General features: G+C 56.1%; 1 protein-coding gene across 1 annotated transcript; it reads right to left on the bottom strand.

Annotated features, from left to right (window-relative positions):
• Positions 1–1,459: 1,459 nt before the first annotated feature.
• Positions 1,460–13,180, bottom strand: LOC119099097 (NF-kappa-B inhibitor cactus). The gene is made up of 6 exons (XM_037222168.1): positions 13,146–13,180; positions 12,789–12,830; positions 10,744–10,849; positions 9,391–9,643; positions 3,245–3,576; positions 1,460–2,845 (listed from the first exon to the last, which is right to left on the bottom strand). The coding sequence occupies exons 1-6, from the start codon at positions 13,178–13,180 to the stop codon at positions 2,774–2,776; spliced, it is 840 nt and encodes a 279-aa protein (XP_037078063.1). The 3' UTR covers positions 1,460–2,773.
• Positions 13,181–20,255: the final 7,075 nt, after the last annotated feature.

The raw sequence follows: 20,255 nt of genomic DNA, 5'->3' as shown, positions 1-20,255 counted from the left end.
AGCACAAACTGTGACAGCTGTCTGATAATGTCCTCCGGTGGGCTGCCGTGGGGGGGGGGGGGGAGGGTCCACAAGCAGGGCCACTTGACCCACTGTGACTGTAGGGGAACCCCTGGCTTATCGTCGTTGGGTTGAACAGTTCTGTACAGCTCGGCTGCACGTGATGGCTGGCTAGTCAGGCCCCTGGGCTTGATAAAGTTGCGTCCACTTCATTGGGAAGAATGAACTCGATAATGTGTTCGCCATGGCTGTAACCTTCGAAGTTAGAATACTTGTTTTGCACCTGTCCGTGATGTTGCTTGCTTTGGTGGTGTCGTTCGCCTTGTTCGGAGTGGCTTGGACTAATCAGACGTTTTATGATGATGGTGCCAGCCTCTTTTAGCTCCATAGGAGCCCTTCTCTGCCAATGGGCGCTGTAATGCCAAGGATTCTGTAGGCGGTCAGTATGCACCTGTTCAGTAGAGTTTCATCGAGGAGCTTCGCGGCTACTGGGCTTGACTCTTTCTTGGCGACAGCTTGATCGGGCGTGCTGGCGCCGGACGGTTCGCTGCTGTCTTTGAGGCGCTGCGCTGGTTGGTCAGAGGGTAGTAGGTATGAGCCGGTTGGTCGTAGTTACTGAGCTGCCAAATTGGGTTGCCGATCTGTTGCTGCTTGGTTGGTTGGTCGCCTTTATGTGTGTGTGCCTCTTCGTTCCAACGTAGACTGTCAGCTGTCCCCACCATTCTCAACAGTTTGATCTGTTTCGAATAAAAATCAAAAACGTCCATAAATGACCATTATGGCTACATGGAGGTTGCTCTGAGTGCTTTTAGAAATCACGCGACGGTACGCAGTTCCGCTCGGGCTGTGAAGCCTGAAGTGTGCCATTCTGCACCATGATCCAAGTCTATTCTGAAGTCTTGGGAAAAACCTGCCCCAATCTGGGCACTGCAAGTTTTTTTTAGCACATTGCCCTCCTTTCCCCGATTATGTATGTGTAAGTATGGCATAGTCCGTAACTGCGTGGCAGGGGGGTCATAGCTCCTGCACCTAAGGTCCAAACTAACGGGATATTACGGCGTAGTTGTGGCAGGGGGCCGGTGCCTGTCCGCTCCAAATCTTTAGCTGATGTGGTGTTTCTTTTAACTTTTAACTTTTAAAATATGCTTTCTAGCTGTTGAAAAAAAAGAAAAAAGGAGCCCAAAATAAAGTGTTTCAAAGCTTACTGGCTTTAATAGTGCCAGTGGAGAGGACACTCGTTGATCATGCACCATCAATTTCAGCATGCTTGCAGTGTTCTTTTCTCTTTTCTCTGCATTTTTGTCGTGCAAAAAGACTGCCGCGAGAAGCTACCGTGAATGAGGTGACTACCATGACGGTTATCTGCCGGTTGTCGGTACATCGGGATCACATCGGGGAAAGTCACCTTATATGTGTAGGCCTTCAATTGCCGACAGCACAAAGATCTTGGTAAAGAGACAGGTTCATCTGGACTTTCAGTGTGAGGGCAAATGGTCGATTTGTTGTTGAAGAAACCCTCCGAAGAGAGAACATACACCGTTTCTAATGAGTCTACAGGTCAGCGATGTGCCCGCTTTTGCCTGTGTTGCGAATTCGTGCTACGATTCATGTAGGCCTGATGCCGAAATAGTGCGTTCCGGCGGCTCACCCACTTTAAATCCCAGTAAGAAGCCTGCCTGCTATTTTTTCATGACGGCCTCGTCATCAGCTCATTATGCTCTACGATCCTCCGTATATGAACCATCAGTTGCCCCACGGCGTGGCCGTGAACATGTATTACATCACAGGTCATCATGAAATAGCACTGCCATTCGTCGAAATACCCAACGACCCCATTTTTACACCACGATTAAGAAAATCAACATACAGGTAACACGAGTGAATATCTACAGTATTCACGGTGAGAGATGACGCATGCTACGTGAGAGGATGACGAGCGAGAATGTTCTTCCCGTGAGATCGGCTCTGGCCGGGCGGCCCTTCGTCGAGGCAGGCTTGCAGTGACAGACCAGTGACCTCCTCCAAACTGACTCAGTGACCCCAGAACATCGGCCACCACGCAACATCGCAGGAAACGTCCAACAGCCTCATCCTCACCCTCTTCCACACGCACACAGACACATCTCACTATGGCTTATCGGAGCCACGCCGTCCTCAACTGGCCTCGTCTTTCTTTAAGGGATCTGACCCTCACATGCCTGTGTTGTATGACCTGTCGGGCATGCGGCAGGCTGGGCCACACAGCCAGCAGCCAAACGACACTGCCCCGCCCCGTGCGTCTTTCGACACAGACCCTACGGCCAGGCAGGTGTCTTCTCTGAGCAGTGAAGGGGCCTGCGTCTTCCCGCACGGCCGGTCACCGTAGGTGCATACTGGGGCACCATCTCACTCCTCAACAACGGCTGGGTCGCCACGCCACACAAGAGACAGCGCTCCTCTTCACGCCAGTACCTCTGGCGGCGCCGCCTGCCCGGTCCGCCCACGCGGCTCCCGCTACCGCTGACGGCCGGCCGAACCAGTCCGCATGGTGGGCATACCAGCCCATCTGATTCCGTCCGCGCGGTCCGCATCACAGGTCCGTCCGCTCAGCACCAGTGGCGACCTGATTCCGTCCGCGCGGTCCGCATCACAGTTCCGTCCGCTCAGCACCAGTGGCGACCTGATTTCTTCCGCCTGGCGCGCGTTCTTGACGCCCTGAACTGTGGGGCCGTGCAGCCTCTGCGCTGGCAGGGCTGTCCGGCGCTGCTATGTTCTGTCTGTCTCTGAGGTCGGCTCACGGCCTTGCGAGCAGCGGCTGGCCGCCTATCCGGATGTCCGAGAAGAAATCCTCCGGTTTCAGAAACAGCTGAGCCGGAAGGAAAGAAACCGGTTAGGTCAGGCATGAATGAGCGCCGCGCATGATGCTTAGCTTACATAACACACAGTCTGCTGTGCAATGTAGAGCAGCTTCACTTGCAAAAGGTCGTAACGAATCGGGCAGCGAATCGACAACTTCCACGACAAAGACAACGCCTCCATGGCCAGTCAGCATAGGCGGATCTACACTACCCACCACTTGTACGCACCGTGTTTGCACTAATCGACAAGAGTCAAACACACACACACATCACCAGTGTGACGCAAGCGCCCGCTCATAACCGCCACCGTGTCTAGGAACGATAAGTTGGAAAAAAAGTGGCGTCCTTTCCCAGCTCCTTTATCCTTCCATCCGCGCAACGCGCACCACCAGCCCCTCAAGACTCACCTCCGTCTCCGAGTCGCTGAGCTCGGGGTCCGAGTCGGGCAGCTGCTCGCGCGCGGCGCCCAGCGACTCCAGCAGCTCGGCCACGTCCAGCCGCGCGTTCAGCAGCGCCAGCTGGTAGCAGGAGAGGCCGCCGTACGTGGCGGCCGTGACGTCAGCGCCGCACGCCTCGGTCAGCAGGCGCAGCATCGGGATGTTGCCGGTCTCCACCGCCAGGTGCAGCGGCGTGCGGCCGCTCTTGCCCTCCAACACGGCCACGTCGGCGCCGTGCGAGACGAGGTGCGCCACCAGCTCCAGGTCGCCGGCCAGCGTGGCCAGATGAAGGCAGCTCAGACCTGCCGGAGGCGCAGAGGTCTGTCACGTACGCTGTCGGGTCAACGGTCAGCCAGTCACGCATGTTGTCGGATGGACAGTCGATCAGGGCAGGCAGCTGCGCGTGCAGCTTCCAGCGTGGCCGTAAACTGACGTCAACGCAGACTTGGCCGCTCGCAAAAAAAAAAACTGATGACGTGTGAAGATGGGCATCGGAGATCGACAGTAAGCACGCTTGGGACTGGCTTTCCAGCCGTGGGCTCGCAAGCAGCCTACGTCACATTACGCAACGTTTCTGCCCGTGCTCATCCTCATTAAGATATCGAGTCGAACAGGTGACAGGAGCCGAACGGGGCCAGGGCACGCCGAGGCCGAGGTCACGTGCCCCACCCGGTCCGGGAGTACCGATCCTGTTCGGATCTCGTTGCACCGGTCCGTCCAGGATCCTCCTGGCCGTTTCAGCCGGGCCGTCCCGGACGAGGGCAGGGCGGTGCCAGGCCCGGCGGCGGCCCGAGACCGCTGCCCGGGCCGGGAAACCCTCGTCGGAAGGATGCGAGTGGTGGGCTTCCCGCAGCCGGCGGCCGGGAGGCGCGTCCGGAGACACTCTGGACAGAATGCCACTCAGACCACCTGTGGTGTCCAGACCGCTGGCAGCTGAACTGAATGGGAGTGGCAGGGAGGTTCCGTCGAGCAGAAAAACGCGCTCCTGATGACTACGTCCGGGCAGAAGTGCGCAAACTTTGTTTATTTAAAAGATGCTTTAAACAGGCACGGCCCTGCCAACTCCCACTGGCATCACGACGACTACAGTCGACATGTCAATGTGCAGATGTCAAGAGGTTTGGGCCCAGATCGGTGGCCATGACAACACGGAGCGTGACGTGTGCTGGGCATTTGTCATTGGCTGCTGCAGGACGGCTCGTTAAGCCGGATCCGCCATCATGCCGCTGTCCAATAGTAGCAATGTCAGACTGTCCCATGAATTCCCCTTAGGAGGGGGCGACCGCGGCCTGCTGTAGATCACCCTCTATTCTTGGCGCGGATCTTGATTATCTGCTATAGCACAGGCTCAGCAGTGGCGTCGTGTCGCAGCCACCGACGTGAGAGAATAAGGCTTCAGCAGGAGAATGCGCCTCCAAATGCTGCGACGGTGTCTCCCCAATCACACGGTTCGCAAACACGCGTTTTTCGAGGAGAGCGGGCGGGGGGAGGGAGGGGGCGTTACACCGATGCACTGCCGCGACGTGACGATGAGGCGAGCCGCCACCTCATGCAAAGATCGGCTCCCACCCGGCGCCCCGTCTGGCCGTGACGAAGCGCCCTCGAGCCGCCGCGCCGAGACGGTCCCGATCATGCCGGTGATCATGCCCGGGCTGGCCCAGGTCGCGCCAGCCAGGCCGACGGGCCACCCCAGCCATCCGGCCGTGTTTCCCCGCCCGCCGCAGTCGAGGCCCGCCGCGCCGCGACCGACGAGGCGCACCAGATGCCCCGAATTGGGTGCCCGTGAGAAGAGCCAGTAAGAGCGAGAGAGGCGAGCTCCAGGAACACGGAGAGGTGTGGCCGGATAGCGGTTACGCCGCCTTCACGCGCCGCCTCAGTTCGCGGAGAGGAGCTGCAGGAAATGCTGGCGGCCCTGTCGACGTTGACGGAGCGTGAAGTCACAGACTAACTTCCCCGGAAACTCCGACCGGCTCCGCACATAAACAGACCGGATAATCACAGGGTGATCTGGAACGTTGGAAACGGGATCTGGAGCGCGTTACCGCCCTTCCAACTTATGGCAGCCCACGCCTCGCCAAAATCATATGACCCTAGCGAACGTCGAAGCCTCCATTTCGTCGTCGTTTGACGATTCATTCCTTTCGTTAAGAATCACCCCAGCGTAAAGAAAGAGACAGCAAATTGCAGACGGCTAGCGGAACGAGCAAGGCAGATCAGCGGCCTGCAGTAGCAGGCTGCGCTGGAGTTCTGCCGAACGTCAGTCGTATTCACTATCCCGTCAGTGTCGTGGTGGTCTTCGCTGACGGCATCACGGGCAAATCTCACCCCTACAGGCGGCGAGGGGTGTGGAGGGGGAGGGAGGGGGGGGGGGGGGGGACCATGCGTGAGGAGCACCAGCAGAGGTTATCCCGCTGGGGTGTTTCATGACTCAGCGCACTCCCACCGTCGTCGGAAACGACGCGGAGCTTCCACGCCGGTCACAAAGCGTCGGATGCCCCCATCTCTGATTCAGCGACAGCGTGCTGTCGTATTTTGGGGCCGTCCGGCCCAGTTTAGCCACGCTGGCGGGAGACGATCGGGAAAACCGTGCCCGAAATACGGCGCCCGCCGACCGCCGCCGCGGACCAAAACGGGAAGTTCGGCGTGGTGGCGGGCGGCCAAAAGCCTACTGCGCTACGCTCGGTGACGACGGCGGCAGTGGCGGGAAATCAGCTGATGTGGCGCCGGCCGCTGCACGCTCCGACGAACGGATCAGCGTGCGGCGCCGGCCCGGCCGAGGGAGGGGAGGGGGGGGGGACTGAGACCTCTGACACCGCACCGGTCCGAAGAGGTCGGAGAGTCCAGCGGCCGACTCAGGACCGGCGGACCGGTCGCCGGGTGGCCGGACTGTCCGCCGCCGGTGACTAGTGCGGTCTGGCCAGAGAGGTCACCGTTACCACACCGGCGCCGCCGCCATGGAACGGGTGCCGGGTCAAGCCGAGACATGGTCGCGGAGAAAGCGCCGTGAAAACCCGCAGAACACTCTCCACGGCTGCAGAGACAGAGGCTGAAACCGCTGCCGCATGGCTCCACGACTTATGGGGAATTCCGCCGGCGACGGCCGCTGCACTGCGTCGTGGCGACTGCTGTGCCTTCCCGTACCTCGGCGCGAGGGTCCACTGATGTGGTACGGGGTCGTCGTGGCCTGCATGACCCCCGACATTTCCCAATGCACCTGAGAGTAATGCAGTTCGCAGCCCTGGGTAGTGTAGTGCAAACAGGACGGCAACGACGAGTGGCGCGACGGGAGACGCGCGTTGATATCGTTCTTACATGTGCAGTGAGTGTAATCCAACTGCGTTGCAGCGACCACCAAAAGAACGCGCGGCAATACTATCCCAGATTCGCAGCGCACGTCACTGGACGCCACTGCGTGGGCCACCGATTTGTGTCCGCTGAGGAATTGTATGGAAACTGCTGTTATTTGGAGCCAACCACGACTGCCTGGGGATGCATGCAGTGCGATAGCCAGACACGCCACGAACGATCAGATGAAAGAATCACGGCAACGCTCCACGCCCCCGTATGTGTGACGTTGCTCGTGGCATCAACGGCCAGCGAGGCGGCCCGGGGGCGGCCTGCCAATGACGCAGGCGGCACCGGACGCACGTCCGCGCCGCGCGCTGCCCAGTCCGCGGCCGTTCGCACAATTCGCGCACACCCTGACGCGCTGGACCGCCCGCCGGAAGCGTTCGACGGAAATGCCGGGGATGCCAGCGGCTGGCGAGGCGCGTCGACGCCGAAAACTGCCGTGGCGCGTGCGGCATCACGAGGACCGTCCAGTGCCGCCGCAGTCGCACGGCGCCACTGATCGCTGATCATTGATCGGCTGGCACCAAGCCGGCGAGGAGCCGGAACAGATAAGGCACGGGACGCGAGCCTACCGAGAGGTTTCCGGCGGCTGACGGCCCCGAGCGGCAGCCGACCGCGCCGCGGGGCGCCCCGCCCACCGGCTGACCCCTGTCGTCGCCGTTTTGAACGAGGGCCCTGGCCAGCGGTCCTCAGCGTCAGCGGAGACAGCCGCCCATCGCCCGCTGACCGCATGGGACCCCGCCGCCGTGAGTCGCGCCCGCCGCGGAAGCCGGCGGCGGCGGGTGGCGGTCACACTCCTGTCAGGCCGCGGTGGGATCCCGCCGCGGAAGCCGGCGGCCGGCGGCGGTCACACTCCTGTCAGGCCGCGGTGGGATCCCGCCGCCGTGAGTCGCGCCCGCCGCGGAAGCCGGCGGCGGCTGGCGGCGGCCGGCGGCGGTCACACTCCTGTCAGGCCGCGGTGGGATCCCGCCGCTTCGGCGGCGTTGGTGCGCGAGCGGGGATTCCTCGGGTTCCGGTAAACACGGACAGAGACGGCTCCGAGTCACGATCAATGACGGCGCCGACGGCGGCCAGACGAGACGGCCATTCGATGAGCACGCAGTGTCGGCAGTCAGAGCGCTGGGCGGTTTTTCACCGGCCCGCGACATGTCACCACCGGCCTCTGGCTGTTGGCTATCGTTTGCGTTATTTTGCTTGAAAGTGCGCGCAGGGATGAGTCACTAACCGCGAAATGCATGAAAGATCATGTGTGTGTCACACGGATATGAATGGTTTGTAGGGGATTTTGTGGCGCTGCAGAGTGTGAACTGTCTGTGGGGTCCGGCTACCCCTTGTGCTGTGTCCTTCGCGTCCCCCCGGATGCCGCCGCAGGGGGGGGGGGGGAGGCGAAAGCTTCCAATGCTACGTGAACTGTACACCGCTGAATGCGGCGCCCTGAAGCGCTGACCCATGCTCTCTCCGATGACAGCATGCATTCAAACAGCAGCGTTTACTTGTTGGAACTGCCGCGGCAGGATTACCGCGAGGAGAGGGGCGGGGGGGGGGGGGAGTGACTGCAGTTTCAGTGGAGTGGTTTCCGTCGAGGCCTTCCCAGCTGGGTCCTTCATTTGAAGTGTGTGTGTGATCCGGACAACACAACACCTCGGCCTGAATCACGCCAGTGAAACGCGGGGAAGCCACGCGGCCGCCCCCGCTGTCTCGAGCTGCACTCGGCGAGGCGTGGGGCGGCGATATATGCGATGACTGGCCGCAGCACACTCGCGCTTGAGCCCGCTCATGCCGACGCATGTCATATCAGCTCGAACAAGGCGAATGAGGTCACTGCAGCCAGCCGTAACACATGAAGGTCGCCGAGCTCTAACTACGGCTGATAAACACCGTCGCGCTGCCCGCGCCGGGCCCTGATGCTACCCGCCGTCGCCGATGACGGCGCCGAGCGAATCTGACATCCGGCGGGAGCCATGCCGTCATGGCAAACACAAACACGCCGCTGCCGGCAGACGGCCCGAAGCTGCGAAGTCACGCTCCGCCGCCCGACCGACGGCCGTGCGACACGTCCGAGGTTTTTACACGCGCTGGTAATCCCGGCCGGGTAGATCTGGAGGGGTGCCGGGTACGGCGTACCGCCGCGCGCCGGGAAGCCAGGCTCGTGGCGACCGGGGGCGTGACGCAAAGCCGCGTTACTCAGCGTCGCGACCTGACGCCCCCCGGCGCAGGCGGGAAAGCGGCGGTTTGCAGTCCACAAAGCGCCCGACAATGGGCGAAGGCGCCGCCGGAAGTTCATTCAGCGCGACCAAAAGCGCGGGCGACAGACGCGTCAACTGCGGCGGCGGCGGAAGGGGGGGGGGGGGGGCAAGGTCGCCGTCCTGAATGCAATGATCTTGGGTCTCAGAATGGTACGGTTGTTTGTTTTCTCGCACGATTTTTTCTCTCGTAATAATAATAATCAGACAGGACAGAAGCTACATCTGAATCTGATCTGTCGTTTATGCGCTGAGGTGCAAAAAGACCAACCGTGTATTTCAAGAAATGCTGGTTTTGCTTTCATCAATCTCCGAAATCCTATCGCACGATTTCTCGACACATTTCCCGCCACGGTCCTTTGCGTCCATTGATATCGCAATCTGTGCAGTCCAATTAAAAGACACCGGACTTTTCTCCTGATCGGCCTATTGGACTGTCAGGGACACCCATGGCTCACTCGCCTCCCCTCGCTCCTCCCCCTCTACAGGCGTGGCACATCGGACCTGGCGCTGCTCACTCACCCTGGTAGTTCCACTCGTCGAGCGGCGGCGGCGGCGCGGCCGGTGGCAGCGCGTAGCGTGGGGCCGCCAGCCGCGTCTCGCAGGCGCTGACGGGCGCCGTCAGCGCCTGCACGCAGCGCCGATCGGCCCGCTCACAGGCCAGGTGCAGCGGCGTGTTGCCGTGCCTGTCGCGGTGGTTCGTGTCGGCGCCGGCCACCACGAGGTGGCGGCACAGCGCCGCCTGGCCGGTCAGCGCCGCAAGGTGCAGCGGCGTCTGCCGACGGGGGCGGCGTAAGGAGACAGCTGGGGCAACGGACACGCCGCTGGGCGTCTGACCGTAAATGGCAACTGAAACCGCCGCCGATGAGGCAAGAAGCGGCGATGGGATTTCTGTCCGTACGACCGGTCTGCGAGCCGAGCACAGCGCCGGGTTGGGGATAGCGATCTGACAATCAGTTTAAGATTGTGGTCGACAGGCTGGGCCGCCGTGACGGACACAGTTTTAGAACTGACACAATCTAATCACATCACGGCCCAAGAATCCCCTGGCGGAAAGAGCATGCCAGGTATCGGTGGCGTCATTAACTGCGAAACACCCAGGTATTGTCGGCACATTCTCTGTTACAACCATTCGATCCGTCTATACAATCATAGCTGTGTGTCAGTAGTCAACTCGGCAATATTATTTACCGGGGATTTTTCTCGTTCATGCAGGCACATTGGAATATCGACACAATATACGAGGATGATCACGGTGAGTGTAGGACGACACCAGATGGCAGGCTGTCCGCCCGGCCGATACTGAGAGCGGCAGGCAGGCCCACAGTACGGCAGGTATTAAGGCAGGTGTGGGTGTGTGAGCGGTGAACGACATATCCTGTTTCCCAGGCCACAAGCCACTATTTCTTAGGCCACAAGCCGGCTCAATAATTCTCCGAAATATAGTTCTGAAAAATTACTTTCACTGTAAGGAATTCAACCGACTGACAAATCGAGCTGAGTTCTCCAAAAGTCAACGAAAAATAAGACGCCGCTGAACCATGTGTGTAACCTTCCTGCACACTGGGAACGTGACATTACTCTTATCAGCGATGCAACTGCATTCTCAACATCTCAGAAACTTAACATGAGATCTTTGAATTTGCATGGATGGATGGAGTTATGGACCCAAAAATCTACTTAACATCCATAATTTGTTGGAAGCTTCCAATCCTGTTCTGAACTACGAGGCAACAAAACTGCACCCAGCCACAGCAACAAGGCGCTCCGCGAGAACACAGGAAACTGCAGCTGGCCCCGCGCCGGCAGATCGGGACCGGCGGTCCCCTGGCCTCTGCCGGTTCGGTGCCACCGCAGCCGCGGCGCCCCGCTCACCTGCATGTAGCTGTTGCGGAGGTTGAGAAAGTCCGGGTGCGGCACAAGCCGCACGAGGCACTCGGCGACGCCGGCGTACTCGTAGATGATGGCCAGGTGAAGGTGCCTGCAACGGTGGGCGCCGGTGAGAACGTCGCCGGTGAGAACGGAGCCTACCGCGGGATTTCCACCGGCAGCCGTCTGTCCGACCGCTGTTTTCACAGGGGGCGGAAAGTCCGCTGGCTATCGGTGGGGCCGGCCGGCCTGCCGACAGACCGCATCAACCCGGCGTCACCGCGACCCCGACGTGACCTCGGGCGAGGACGGCCAGAGAGACGGGCGCCGAGCCGGCCCGCAGCAGTACATACGAGTAGCAGGGCGGCAGGAAGAGGACGCGCGAGGTCCTGCCCGGTGGAATGCAGATGGAACGGCTCGCGAGGACGAGAGTAGCCAAATATTCACGGCCAGATCTCACTCCGAGATAAATGGATTTTAAGTCTCGGATTTTGTATTTGAAGACATGTTAAGTCCCCGTTCTCCTGACAAAGGCTGGCTGATCATAATTCAAATCAAGAGGCCCGGCAATATACCCTGGCGCCAACTGCCCATGATTTAGCAAAGGAGAACGTTAAAATGGCACTGGAGTCTTTCCCTGGGACCCGACGAGTCACACGGCCGCAACCGCAGCATGTCACGATCATCACGCAGGGCACGCCGCACCACAATGGTCACTGCAAGACCGTTCATCGCTGCCGGCAGGTGCTGTGTGCTGCAGCCATTAATCATCCATCCGGAAGAACCCGTCTACAGCTCGTGGTCTTTCTCCCCAGGACTTTGGCCACCATAAACACGGACCTGCGGTCCGTGGTCCGTGCTCGTCTTTTTTGTGAATGACGCGGTTCCCACGCCGCTCCGCGCGCCACCGTCGTAATCCCGGTGACGCCAGCCTAGCACAGCCGGCCGGACGGACCGTAACGTTCTGGGGATGACCGGCCATCACGGCAGCTCCAGACGGCCTCCGCCGCCGACCTTGACCCGGCCCTGTGCCGACTGGGATTTCCGCGCTCATTCGGCGGCCGAGGCCCTGCGCTGCCTCGGTGCCGCCGTACAAGCCCGGCAGCGCGGGTCGCTGGCTCGCGCCGGGCAAGCGCCCCCGGAATTCCCAGGCGGCAGGCCCGTCGCCGGAGCGCGAGGGCGCGCGGCCGGCGGTGGTGGCACCGCTGCGCAGTGCCGCCCGCCCGGCGCGCACGCAGGCGACGTCAATGGGTGTCAGGCGGGCGCTGGTGGGAGCTTTCCAGCGGTTTCGCAAGTCCGCCGCGTTGTTTTTGTGGTTGTGACATTCGAGCTTGTGGAGGCGCGCGGCGGGGATTTCGACAAGCCTTGTCCACTGGAGGGCATGCGAGGAGGAACAAAGGCATGCGAAGACAACAACTAGGCGAATGTGGGTCAAATCGGAACGAGGCCAAACACATCACCAACACTAACAGCAGGGGGAGGGGTGGTAGTGATGAAACTCGAGCTATGTATCCATTATTCATTGGTTCCCCAGTTATGTTAACGCCTACAATGCGAACAGGACTTACGCGCATTGTAACTAACCCCTGTTAGCACATGCCAACTCTTTTAAATTTTTTGCGTGAATTTGGATTTGGATTGGATGCGCATTTAAATGTCAACACCAACTTCGGGGCCGCCACGTAAAAATGATTAGATCAATAGCACGCAATATTGTTCTATGACGTGAAAAGAATTTGCACGTTCGCAACGCACTCAATTTGAATTTCAGGCAAAACTTCGAGTTGTGACACTCCAATTGCGATTTGTGCCTAGCCGCTGGATTTAAACGCAAAGGATCCACGGAAATACATGACTGGAATAAAGCCTTTCTTGCCGTGGCTGCAACACATCACGCGTTCCCACCTTCGGCCATGTTTCGAATGGTGACGTGGCTTCCCCTTAAACCCTGACGCAAAGCACGCCAGCCCGATGCTGGCTAACACGGCTGGTAGATATCCGTCGGCGCTCCGCCACGCAGAGCCGAAGAGCGCGCCACCCGCTGCACTCACGTGTCTCCGTCCTCGTCGCCGCGGAAGGCCTCGTCCCAGCACCTGCAGGGTAGCGGCGTTCCCAGACGCCGCGCTCGGCGCCGCTCAGCTCATACTCGTCCAGCTGGAGGGCCGCTCAGGCCGGCGCTGAGCCGCTCGTCCGCGCCCTCGCCCCGGCCGCTGCGACCGCTTCCTTCGGGTAGCGCAGCGGCGGCGCGCCCGGCGCCGGCGACAGGCCATCGGCCGGCGACAGCAGGCCCGACACGAAGCCGCTGTCGAGTGGCGCCAGGTCGCGCTGCTTGCCGAGCCGCAGCCGGTGAGGGGCCGCGCCGCGTGTCGGCAGCGCCGCCGCGCAGTCGCTGACTGTCGTGCCCTCGCCGTTTCCAGCCGCCGTTCACTCCGTTGTGTGACATGTTCGGCGTCGATCGCGCGGCTGCACCGACCTCCCCGCCGCTCTACTGAGCCCGCACTGTGGCGCGACGACGCGCCAGCCGGCTCGCCGTGCCGGGAATCCCGGCCGGCGACGGTGGCGCCGCGCGACGGCCGGCCGGCAATCTGCGCGCGCCTGGGATGGCCGGGGATGGCCGGATTACACACAGCGTCGCTCGTCGCGTGGAGGGAGGTCCCATCGGGCTGTCGGGGGGTTCGAGCATTGTGTGGGTTTGCACGGAACCCGGGTGGACTCAGCACCCATGGCGAGCCAGGGGACGGGTGGGGACTCCCGCAAAGGACGGAGAATGGGGTGAGTTCTGTTCGATGATATCCGATTCCGACTTCCAATTGAGTACCATTGCCTTCGTGTCCCTCGTCAGCAATTTAGGCGGCACCAGCAGGATTGTGTTCCCCAGGCCGCCTCTAACGAGACAGGCGGAAGATGGCCGAGGAAGTCCTCCGGGTCAGTAAACAACAGGAGCGCCACAACATATCGGACGGAAAGGGCCGAGTGACGCACGTTCTGAAGCTGACGGGACTTTCTCTTGCAGCTCAGCAGATATCATGTGCAAGCAAGCAAGCAACATGCACCAGAGGAGGAAACATCCCTGTCGTGGGACAGTTCGGTGGTGACAACACAGTTTGAAAGCAACACCGGCCGCATGCACGACTGCAGCGTTTTTTTTTGTTGTTGGGGATGTGCTTCGTTATAAGTCCTCGAGTGTCACGCGTCCGGAATACCCGGCTGGTGAGCGAGTCGCTGCATTCACATTTATCTGCACTTGACCTTAAATGTCACAAAACACGTCAGGGTGCGATCACCGTATTCCACACTGGGGCTAACCGCGGCTTTTCAACAAAATGCATGGCACTGGTCATCAGCGTCAGAAACCGGCAGAATGCGAGGATTTACCTCGCGGTTACAGCCATTGCACGAAAGACTTCATCCAGACATGCTGCCCGGACTGAACAAGGTACATGAGCACGGTAATCAGCGGTCTTAGGATCATACCGAATCATCCTCGCATGTCATCACCCACTCAGTCTCACTAGAACTATAAGTAACTGGCTTCCTATCTTATACATCATCAGACATGATATGCACGCATCTTATGAATGCAGTCATCTCAATAGTAGCTGAGATAACTCTTTAGTTACCCATTAGCACAAGCACCCAGCATTAGTTGCTTCTCTCGGTACCGGTCACAAGCTGTGTTAACCGCCCCGGTGGCACCACGGGTCGAATACTTGTACTTGAACGAGTGGAAAACTGCCAATGAACCGCGTACGACCAACAGAAAAAGGGAAAAGGAGGGTGTGACGGACATCCCACCTTACATGTAACATTGAATGCGGTCGAGTTTTGATGCATGTTGACACTAGTTCCACACTGGTTAGCATTGGAGAGAATTCCTTTATAGTTCCTTCCTGCGTGCCTGGATTACGTAATCTTTAAGCTTTTACTCATGTTCCAGCAGGGAGTGTTACGACCTATTTTCTCATTTTGACAGGAATCAAATGCATATTACTGTAGAGTTCACTGAATCGCAGCAGGTTTGAACACGTACACGCCAGCACTCCTGGTGGCATTCATGGGTGACGTGCAGATTCTTAATTTGAAAAGAATGGTTTTCCAAACACTACGTCTAGACCTTTGAGTTCCTCTTTCACATGACGCAGTGACGTGATTGTTGCCTCAACGTGTCATACATGATGTGATCAGGAAAAGTGCTGTGCTATGTTATTTTGGGAGTTTTCAACTGCCATGATAATCAAGGTATCGTCCACAAAGCCTTATGCGCGTGGCTTTTAAATCGAGCGCCGCCAATGCTCACGTTGAGGAAATGAATTGCGGAATTTCCGAGATGACTCGGTATTTAATATTTTTGGGGCGATCCTGCCACGTATTGAAATCTGACACCTTGATCACTCGGCCACGCCTGCGGAAAATGGCATAAATCTTAAAGTATATATTTATATATAAATATATCTCCCCCCCCCCTCTCTCTCTCTCTCTCGTTAGTGGGTACACGGCACTTGTGGTGAAGACCACGAGCATCACCAAGCACAAAGCACCACAAGCACCGCTCTTTGCATGACCCTGTGAGCGGTCAAGAACATGAAAGTGGGCACGATTGCATTGATTTGAGGAGCCGCATTCAGCTGCGGCAAGGGCCGGTAAGTGTCGGGGAAGTCCAGTGGCTCTCAAGTCACGATCGCTGGCCGACATAACGGTTTGAAAACCGCCCGCCTGAGAACAGCCAGTTGGCCGTGAGCGGCGACCGGCTGGGAACCGTTTGCCGTCCAATCGTTCTGGCAGCTGCAGCAACATCATAGCCTATTTTCTTTCATCGAGGTAAAAACATGCAAGGGACGAGAGCTTACGTGGGCTTCTGACTAAGCTTCTGCTCGACAGGAGGCGCGGCTATTTATTACATACAGTCTGAGCTGCGAAGGCCAAGCTGCAAAATCGCGCCCGTTAGGTGCTCCGTCGTCGAGCTGTTTTCCTCCCTTGGTACGTGGGGAGATGTTATCTGTAATGACAGCTATGTTCTGTCTGCTCCTAGGCACGCAAGCCTCGGTATTGGTTGCATTTCACAGCATCTTATGGGCTATGGTGCTGCCCGACCCGAACCGCTTATGAGTCATGACAACCAAATGTGATATCGCATAAATGAAACGTAAAGCTTGCATCGTGCTGATTGTACAGATAACTGTTTGAACATTATGAAAGAATGTTTAATATGCTGCCCTCTGTTATCAAATCAAAGCGATGTGAACCATAGACGCAGGGCTTCCAGGACATGGATGGACCTGGCTTCTGGCCCTAGCCCTGCCAGCAGACAGGGAGTAAGAATATGTTTTTCCCGCGTCCTTTCTTGGAGCCCCGTTTTACCAAAGCTAAAAGTTTTGTAGTTACACATACATGTTATCAAACAAACCAGATCGATGAGAGTCCATAGCTCAGGTAGCAGGACCTTAATTCATGTTCATGATGTTCATGATGTTCATGATGTTCATGATGTTCATGATGCTCTTCACTGCATTAACATGCGCCCGAGTGGAGAACCAAGTTAAGCCTCATCCGAAGGTTTGTAAATAATGATTTCCAAACGGCGCGGCACATATACGCCAAACTTTTCATAGCTGTAAGCAATTGAGTAGAGAATATTTTTCTTAAAAATCAGATGCAACTTGTAAGGCTGTTGTCCTATGGCCGGGCAAAGCAAGGCCGGGGCTGTCAGCGAAGGCAATTTCAAGGGAATTGTTTAATCTGATGCGCCAACAGGGTGTTAGACGAAGCCTCACATATCTGAGATAGCTTCTTAAGCAATAAAACAATGAAATTTAGGGTTCACACAGATTCCATTCACCTAGGGTCGTGTATAAAGGTCGGACCGAGGTCAAAACTAATCTGCGTTTTTACTCCAGAGTTTCCTGTGTGGTAGTTTCTGGTGCTCATTTCGAATTTATCTCTAACAGAGACCGCAACATGCATCTTCCATAGGCTTCTCAGGGGCCAGAGCGGGTCACTGACCTCAAATGATCAAGGTCAACCATTTTTTTAGCAACATACTGCTAGCGTAGTCATTGACGCTTATTCGAATGTAAAAAGCCAGAGCAATCGCTTAGGTCTTTGGCCACCATAGCATTCTCAAGGTCAAACAAGATACCTGAACTGAAATAAACACCAGTGACCTTTTGCTTAGAGCAGGAATCTAGGGTCAAGGCGGCCGCTTGACGAAGTCAGGAGTACTTCAAACACTAATTTAGAGTTTGGCCTTGTTTGACCCTATTTGACTCGAAGGTTATGGCTTGGGAAGCTCAAATTTCACCTGAGTGATTTCACATACGGGTCAATCCACTCAGCAAATTTGTGTCCCTAGCTCTAGCTTTAATTTCGCCAGATTAGGGGAGTACGCTAGATAGTGTCACGAGAAGTATGGATGACTTGCTGTTGAGACTCTTTTGCCTTCTTCCCGCCAAAACTGAGGAGGCACTTTTAAAAGTCACGGTCAGGATCCCCCCTCTCCATATGCGAGGAGGCCCATTTTACATAGAAGACCCCTGGAAAATTATTCCCTCAACTCAAGCTACTTGAAAAATACGTGCACAAATGACAGACCGACTCTTTTTATGACCATGATGTAATGAGTATGAAGGGGCTCAAAACAGACACGCTAAAGACATCATGTGACGCAACATTGCCCGTCAAAGCGGCTAACATCGCGTGAAGAGCCTTCCGAGCCTAAACTGGAAACCCCTCTGCACCTTCTGCACATTCAGGAGACCGCCAGTTGACTAGGTTTCACTGGCTAAATGGAGGTGAGCCTCACGTGGAGTTTTTCTTTCCGCCGGTTCACCTTCCGTATCTACGAGAAACAAATGAAAAGAAATCGACGTGTGCCTGCATTACGGCGCAGGTGCAGACGGTGTGGGCGGGCGTGATGTGATGAGACTCGAGCGGAGGCGCCGGCGACAGGTTTGTGCACGCCATCATGTCGCAAATAAAATACCGTAGCCTGCGACTCTCGAGATATTGCCGCACATAACTTTACCCGGAAATGTAGAATATATAAATACATATAAAACACAAAAATATATACTGAATATAAATTGAGCGCCAGCGCACCCGAGCTCCCGCCCGGACTTCCCTGGGAAGCCCCCGCCTGCATGCACCGAGTGGCGATCGAACGTGGCTGGTCGCTGGAAATGTCCCGGCTTCGTTGCTGCAGCAACAGAGCACCTCTCCGACCTGGCCTGTTGATGCAGTAACAGACCCAGAGGTGTCTGTTACTCTTGGGCTGTTCCTCTTGGTTCCTTTCGTTTCCTTTGTGGGCAAACGACCTGGAATATGCCAGGAAGTACTGGTTGAACAGCGCTGAAGCGCTAAATAACGACTACATTGACAGCACTGAATATTTGAACAACGCCCATCATGAAGAGGGGCAAGGATTCAGGGAGGCTCAGCAAAACATAACTCTTGAAATATATGACTAATGGATCCAGAAAATGTCCCCATTCTATGTAGATATTACCACTAAAAAATTAAAAAAGACAAGGCATCCAAGCTCCCAGAACCCCGTCTACAATTCAGCATTAAAAACTGAGAAACAACTCAGGAGGCTAATAACCCAAAGTTCACAAAATCCAGAGCAAAGTGGTTTATAACAGCATATCTTACTGCGATATTCAGCCAACACGAACATCGCCTGAACCTCAGAAACGTACGTAACATCAAAACTATGGTGCATTTTTTGGCGAACTAGCGACTTGAAAAACAGTACGAAGCTACCTCAAAAGATACCTTTGGAATTTCATCTTTCGCTAGATGGCGGTAGCGGAATCCTGGCTTATATTGCCAAATTGCATTACTTACTAAGATCATTTGTCGCAGTTTCTGAGCCGTCTAGTCATCAACGGTAACAGCCAAAGTGCCGCAAAAGTATTCACTTCAGTCGTTTATTGATTTGAAATACATCTTCCCCTTATATTAGAGCTTAATTTTAGACTATAAAACGACTAAAGCGCCTTAAATGGAGATGCAGTCCAGATTAATCGTGTCTTTGGTCTTGTTCAAGAATGGCGCAGGACTGACATTTGCACTGATTACCAAAACGTTACCTGTTTCAATATTGCATACACCGATACGGAGGCGAGCAAGCGATGCACGTCTATGAAATGCTCAGAAAAGTTTTCAGTTCGTTCATTTTTAAATGGTCAAGGTGCACGCTGGTGCAAAATTGTATTTTGACAACGTTCTAAACAACTCTTATCGCTGCTTCTTTGTCTGGCTGCACCAGCCTTGTCAGCAGCCATCTCGATTGAAGAGCAAAGTCACTGTAAGATGTCATGAATGCCTCAAGGGAAACTAGAGAAAGCATGATTACATAAGAAGGCTTGCATGGGCTACATGCTTTTGATCCATGGAAAACAATGACTTTCTCTGGTACAAACACCAAGGAAAGCCATTGCTGCTAGGTGAGCTGTGCTAATCTTTCCTCTGATTACCTTTTTTCGACAACGCGGACTGTTATGGAGGTTGATGTGACAACCCCACACCCTGCCGATTCCAAACAAAGAACGATAGAGTCTCGCGAAAAACACCAGTGGATTGGTCCTAATGACATCCCGCGTTTTGTTGCTAGTCCCAAGTTGACCTGATTATGAAAAATCAAAGGTTCAAAGGCCAACTGCATCTACTGCAAGTTTATGCAACTCATACCAGCAATTATAAAAATGTGTAGTGATGATTATTTGGATTCAGATGCGGCTGACAGCGTGTGCGTCACATGGCGGAAATCCTTTTCGAGCACGTGTCCCGACAGGGATTTCACACCATGTATGCTTATGATACGCTTCCGCGTGGGTGGGCTTTGATGAACACGGAGGGACTGTTTCACCATTTTAGTCAGGCAATGCACAGAGAAAAGCAACGTGGACCTGCGTCGCGTTGTGAGCGGTGTTGTTATGGCACGCAGCGCCTGGCATCGTCAGCACTTCTGGTGGAACTTTCTGTTTGGGAAGTAATAAACGCTTTTGATGTTTCTCAAAACGGGGTTACCCATTTTGAGCAATGGATGAGAATGGACCGCGTGTTACCACGCCCTCGGGGTGGCGTTCAAATTGACCCCCAGAAGGTTTTTTCCGGAGTGGTTTCCGAATGGTGCAGCTACGCCGCGCCAAATCTTGCGTAGCTGTGGACAATCGAATAGCGGATCGTTTGCTATAAAACCTTTAGATGTACTTTGTAAGGTTGCTGATCTATGGCAGGTCAAAGTCAGGCCATGGTTTCAATAAAGTCAATTTCTAGGGAGTCGTTCAATCTGATGCAACAACGGAGAGTACTAGACGAGGCCATACATGCTCTCTTAGACAGCACAAATGTTGAATGAGCAAATGAAATTAACCTAAGGTCAGGTATGGAGGTCAGACAAAGGTCAAAACCGACCTGTTTTATTACTCTAGGGTTTGCTGTGTGGGATAGTTTCTGGTACCCACTTCCAATTCATTGATAGCAGGAACCACATTATGCGTCTTTCATTATCCTATGAG

This window comes from Pollicipes pollicipes, unplaced genomic scaffold (assembly GCF_011947565.3).
Source record: "Pollicipes pollicipes isolate AB1234 unplaced genomic scaffold, Ppol_2.1 Scaffold_2555;HRSCAF=2994_pilon_pilon_pilon, whole genome shotgun sequence".
NCBI lineage: Eukaryota > Metazoa > Arthropoda > Thecostraca > Pollicipedomorpha > Pollicipedidae > Pollicipes > Pollicipes pollicipes.
This window is presented reverse-complemented; position numbering and strand designations above follow the sequence as displayed.

What these genes read in the sequence shown, in the direction of transcription:
- LOC119099097 (XM_037222168.1), bottom strand. Translation starts at nt 13,180, where the DNA reads ATGTCACACAACGGAGTGAACGGCGGCTGGAAACG. An exon ending in GTGAACGGCGGCTGGAAACG is followed by an intron (nt 12,831 to 13,145) that starts GCGAGGGCACGA and finishes GCTACCCTGCAG; the next exon opens with GTGCTGGGACGAGGCCTTCC. An exon ending in TCCGCAACAGCTACATGCAG is followed by an intron (nt 9,644 to 10,743) that starts GTGAGCGGGGCG and finishes CCCCGTCGGCAG; the next exon opens with ACGCCGCTGCACCTTGCGGC.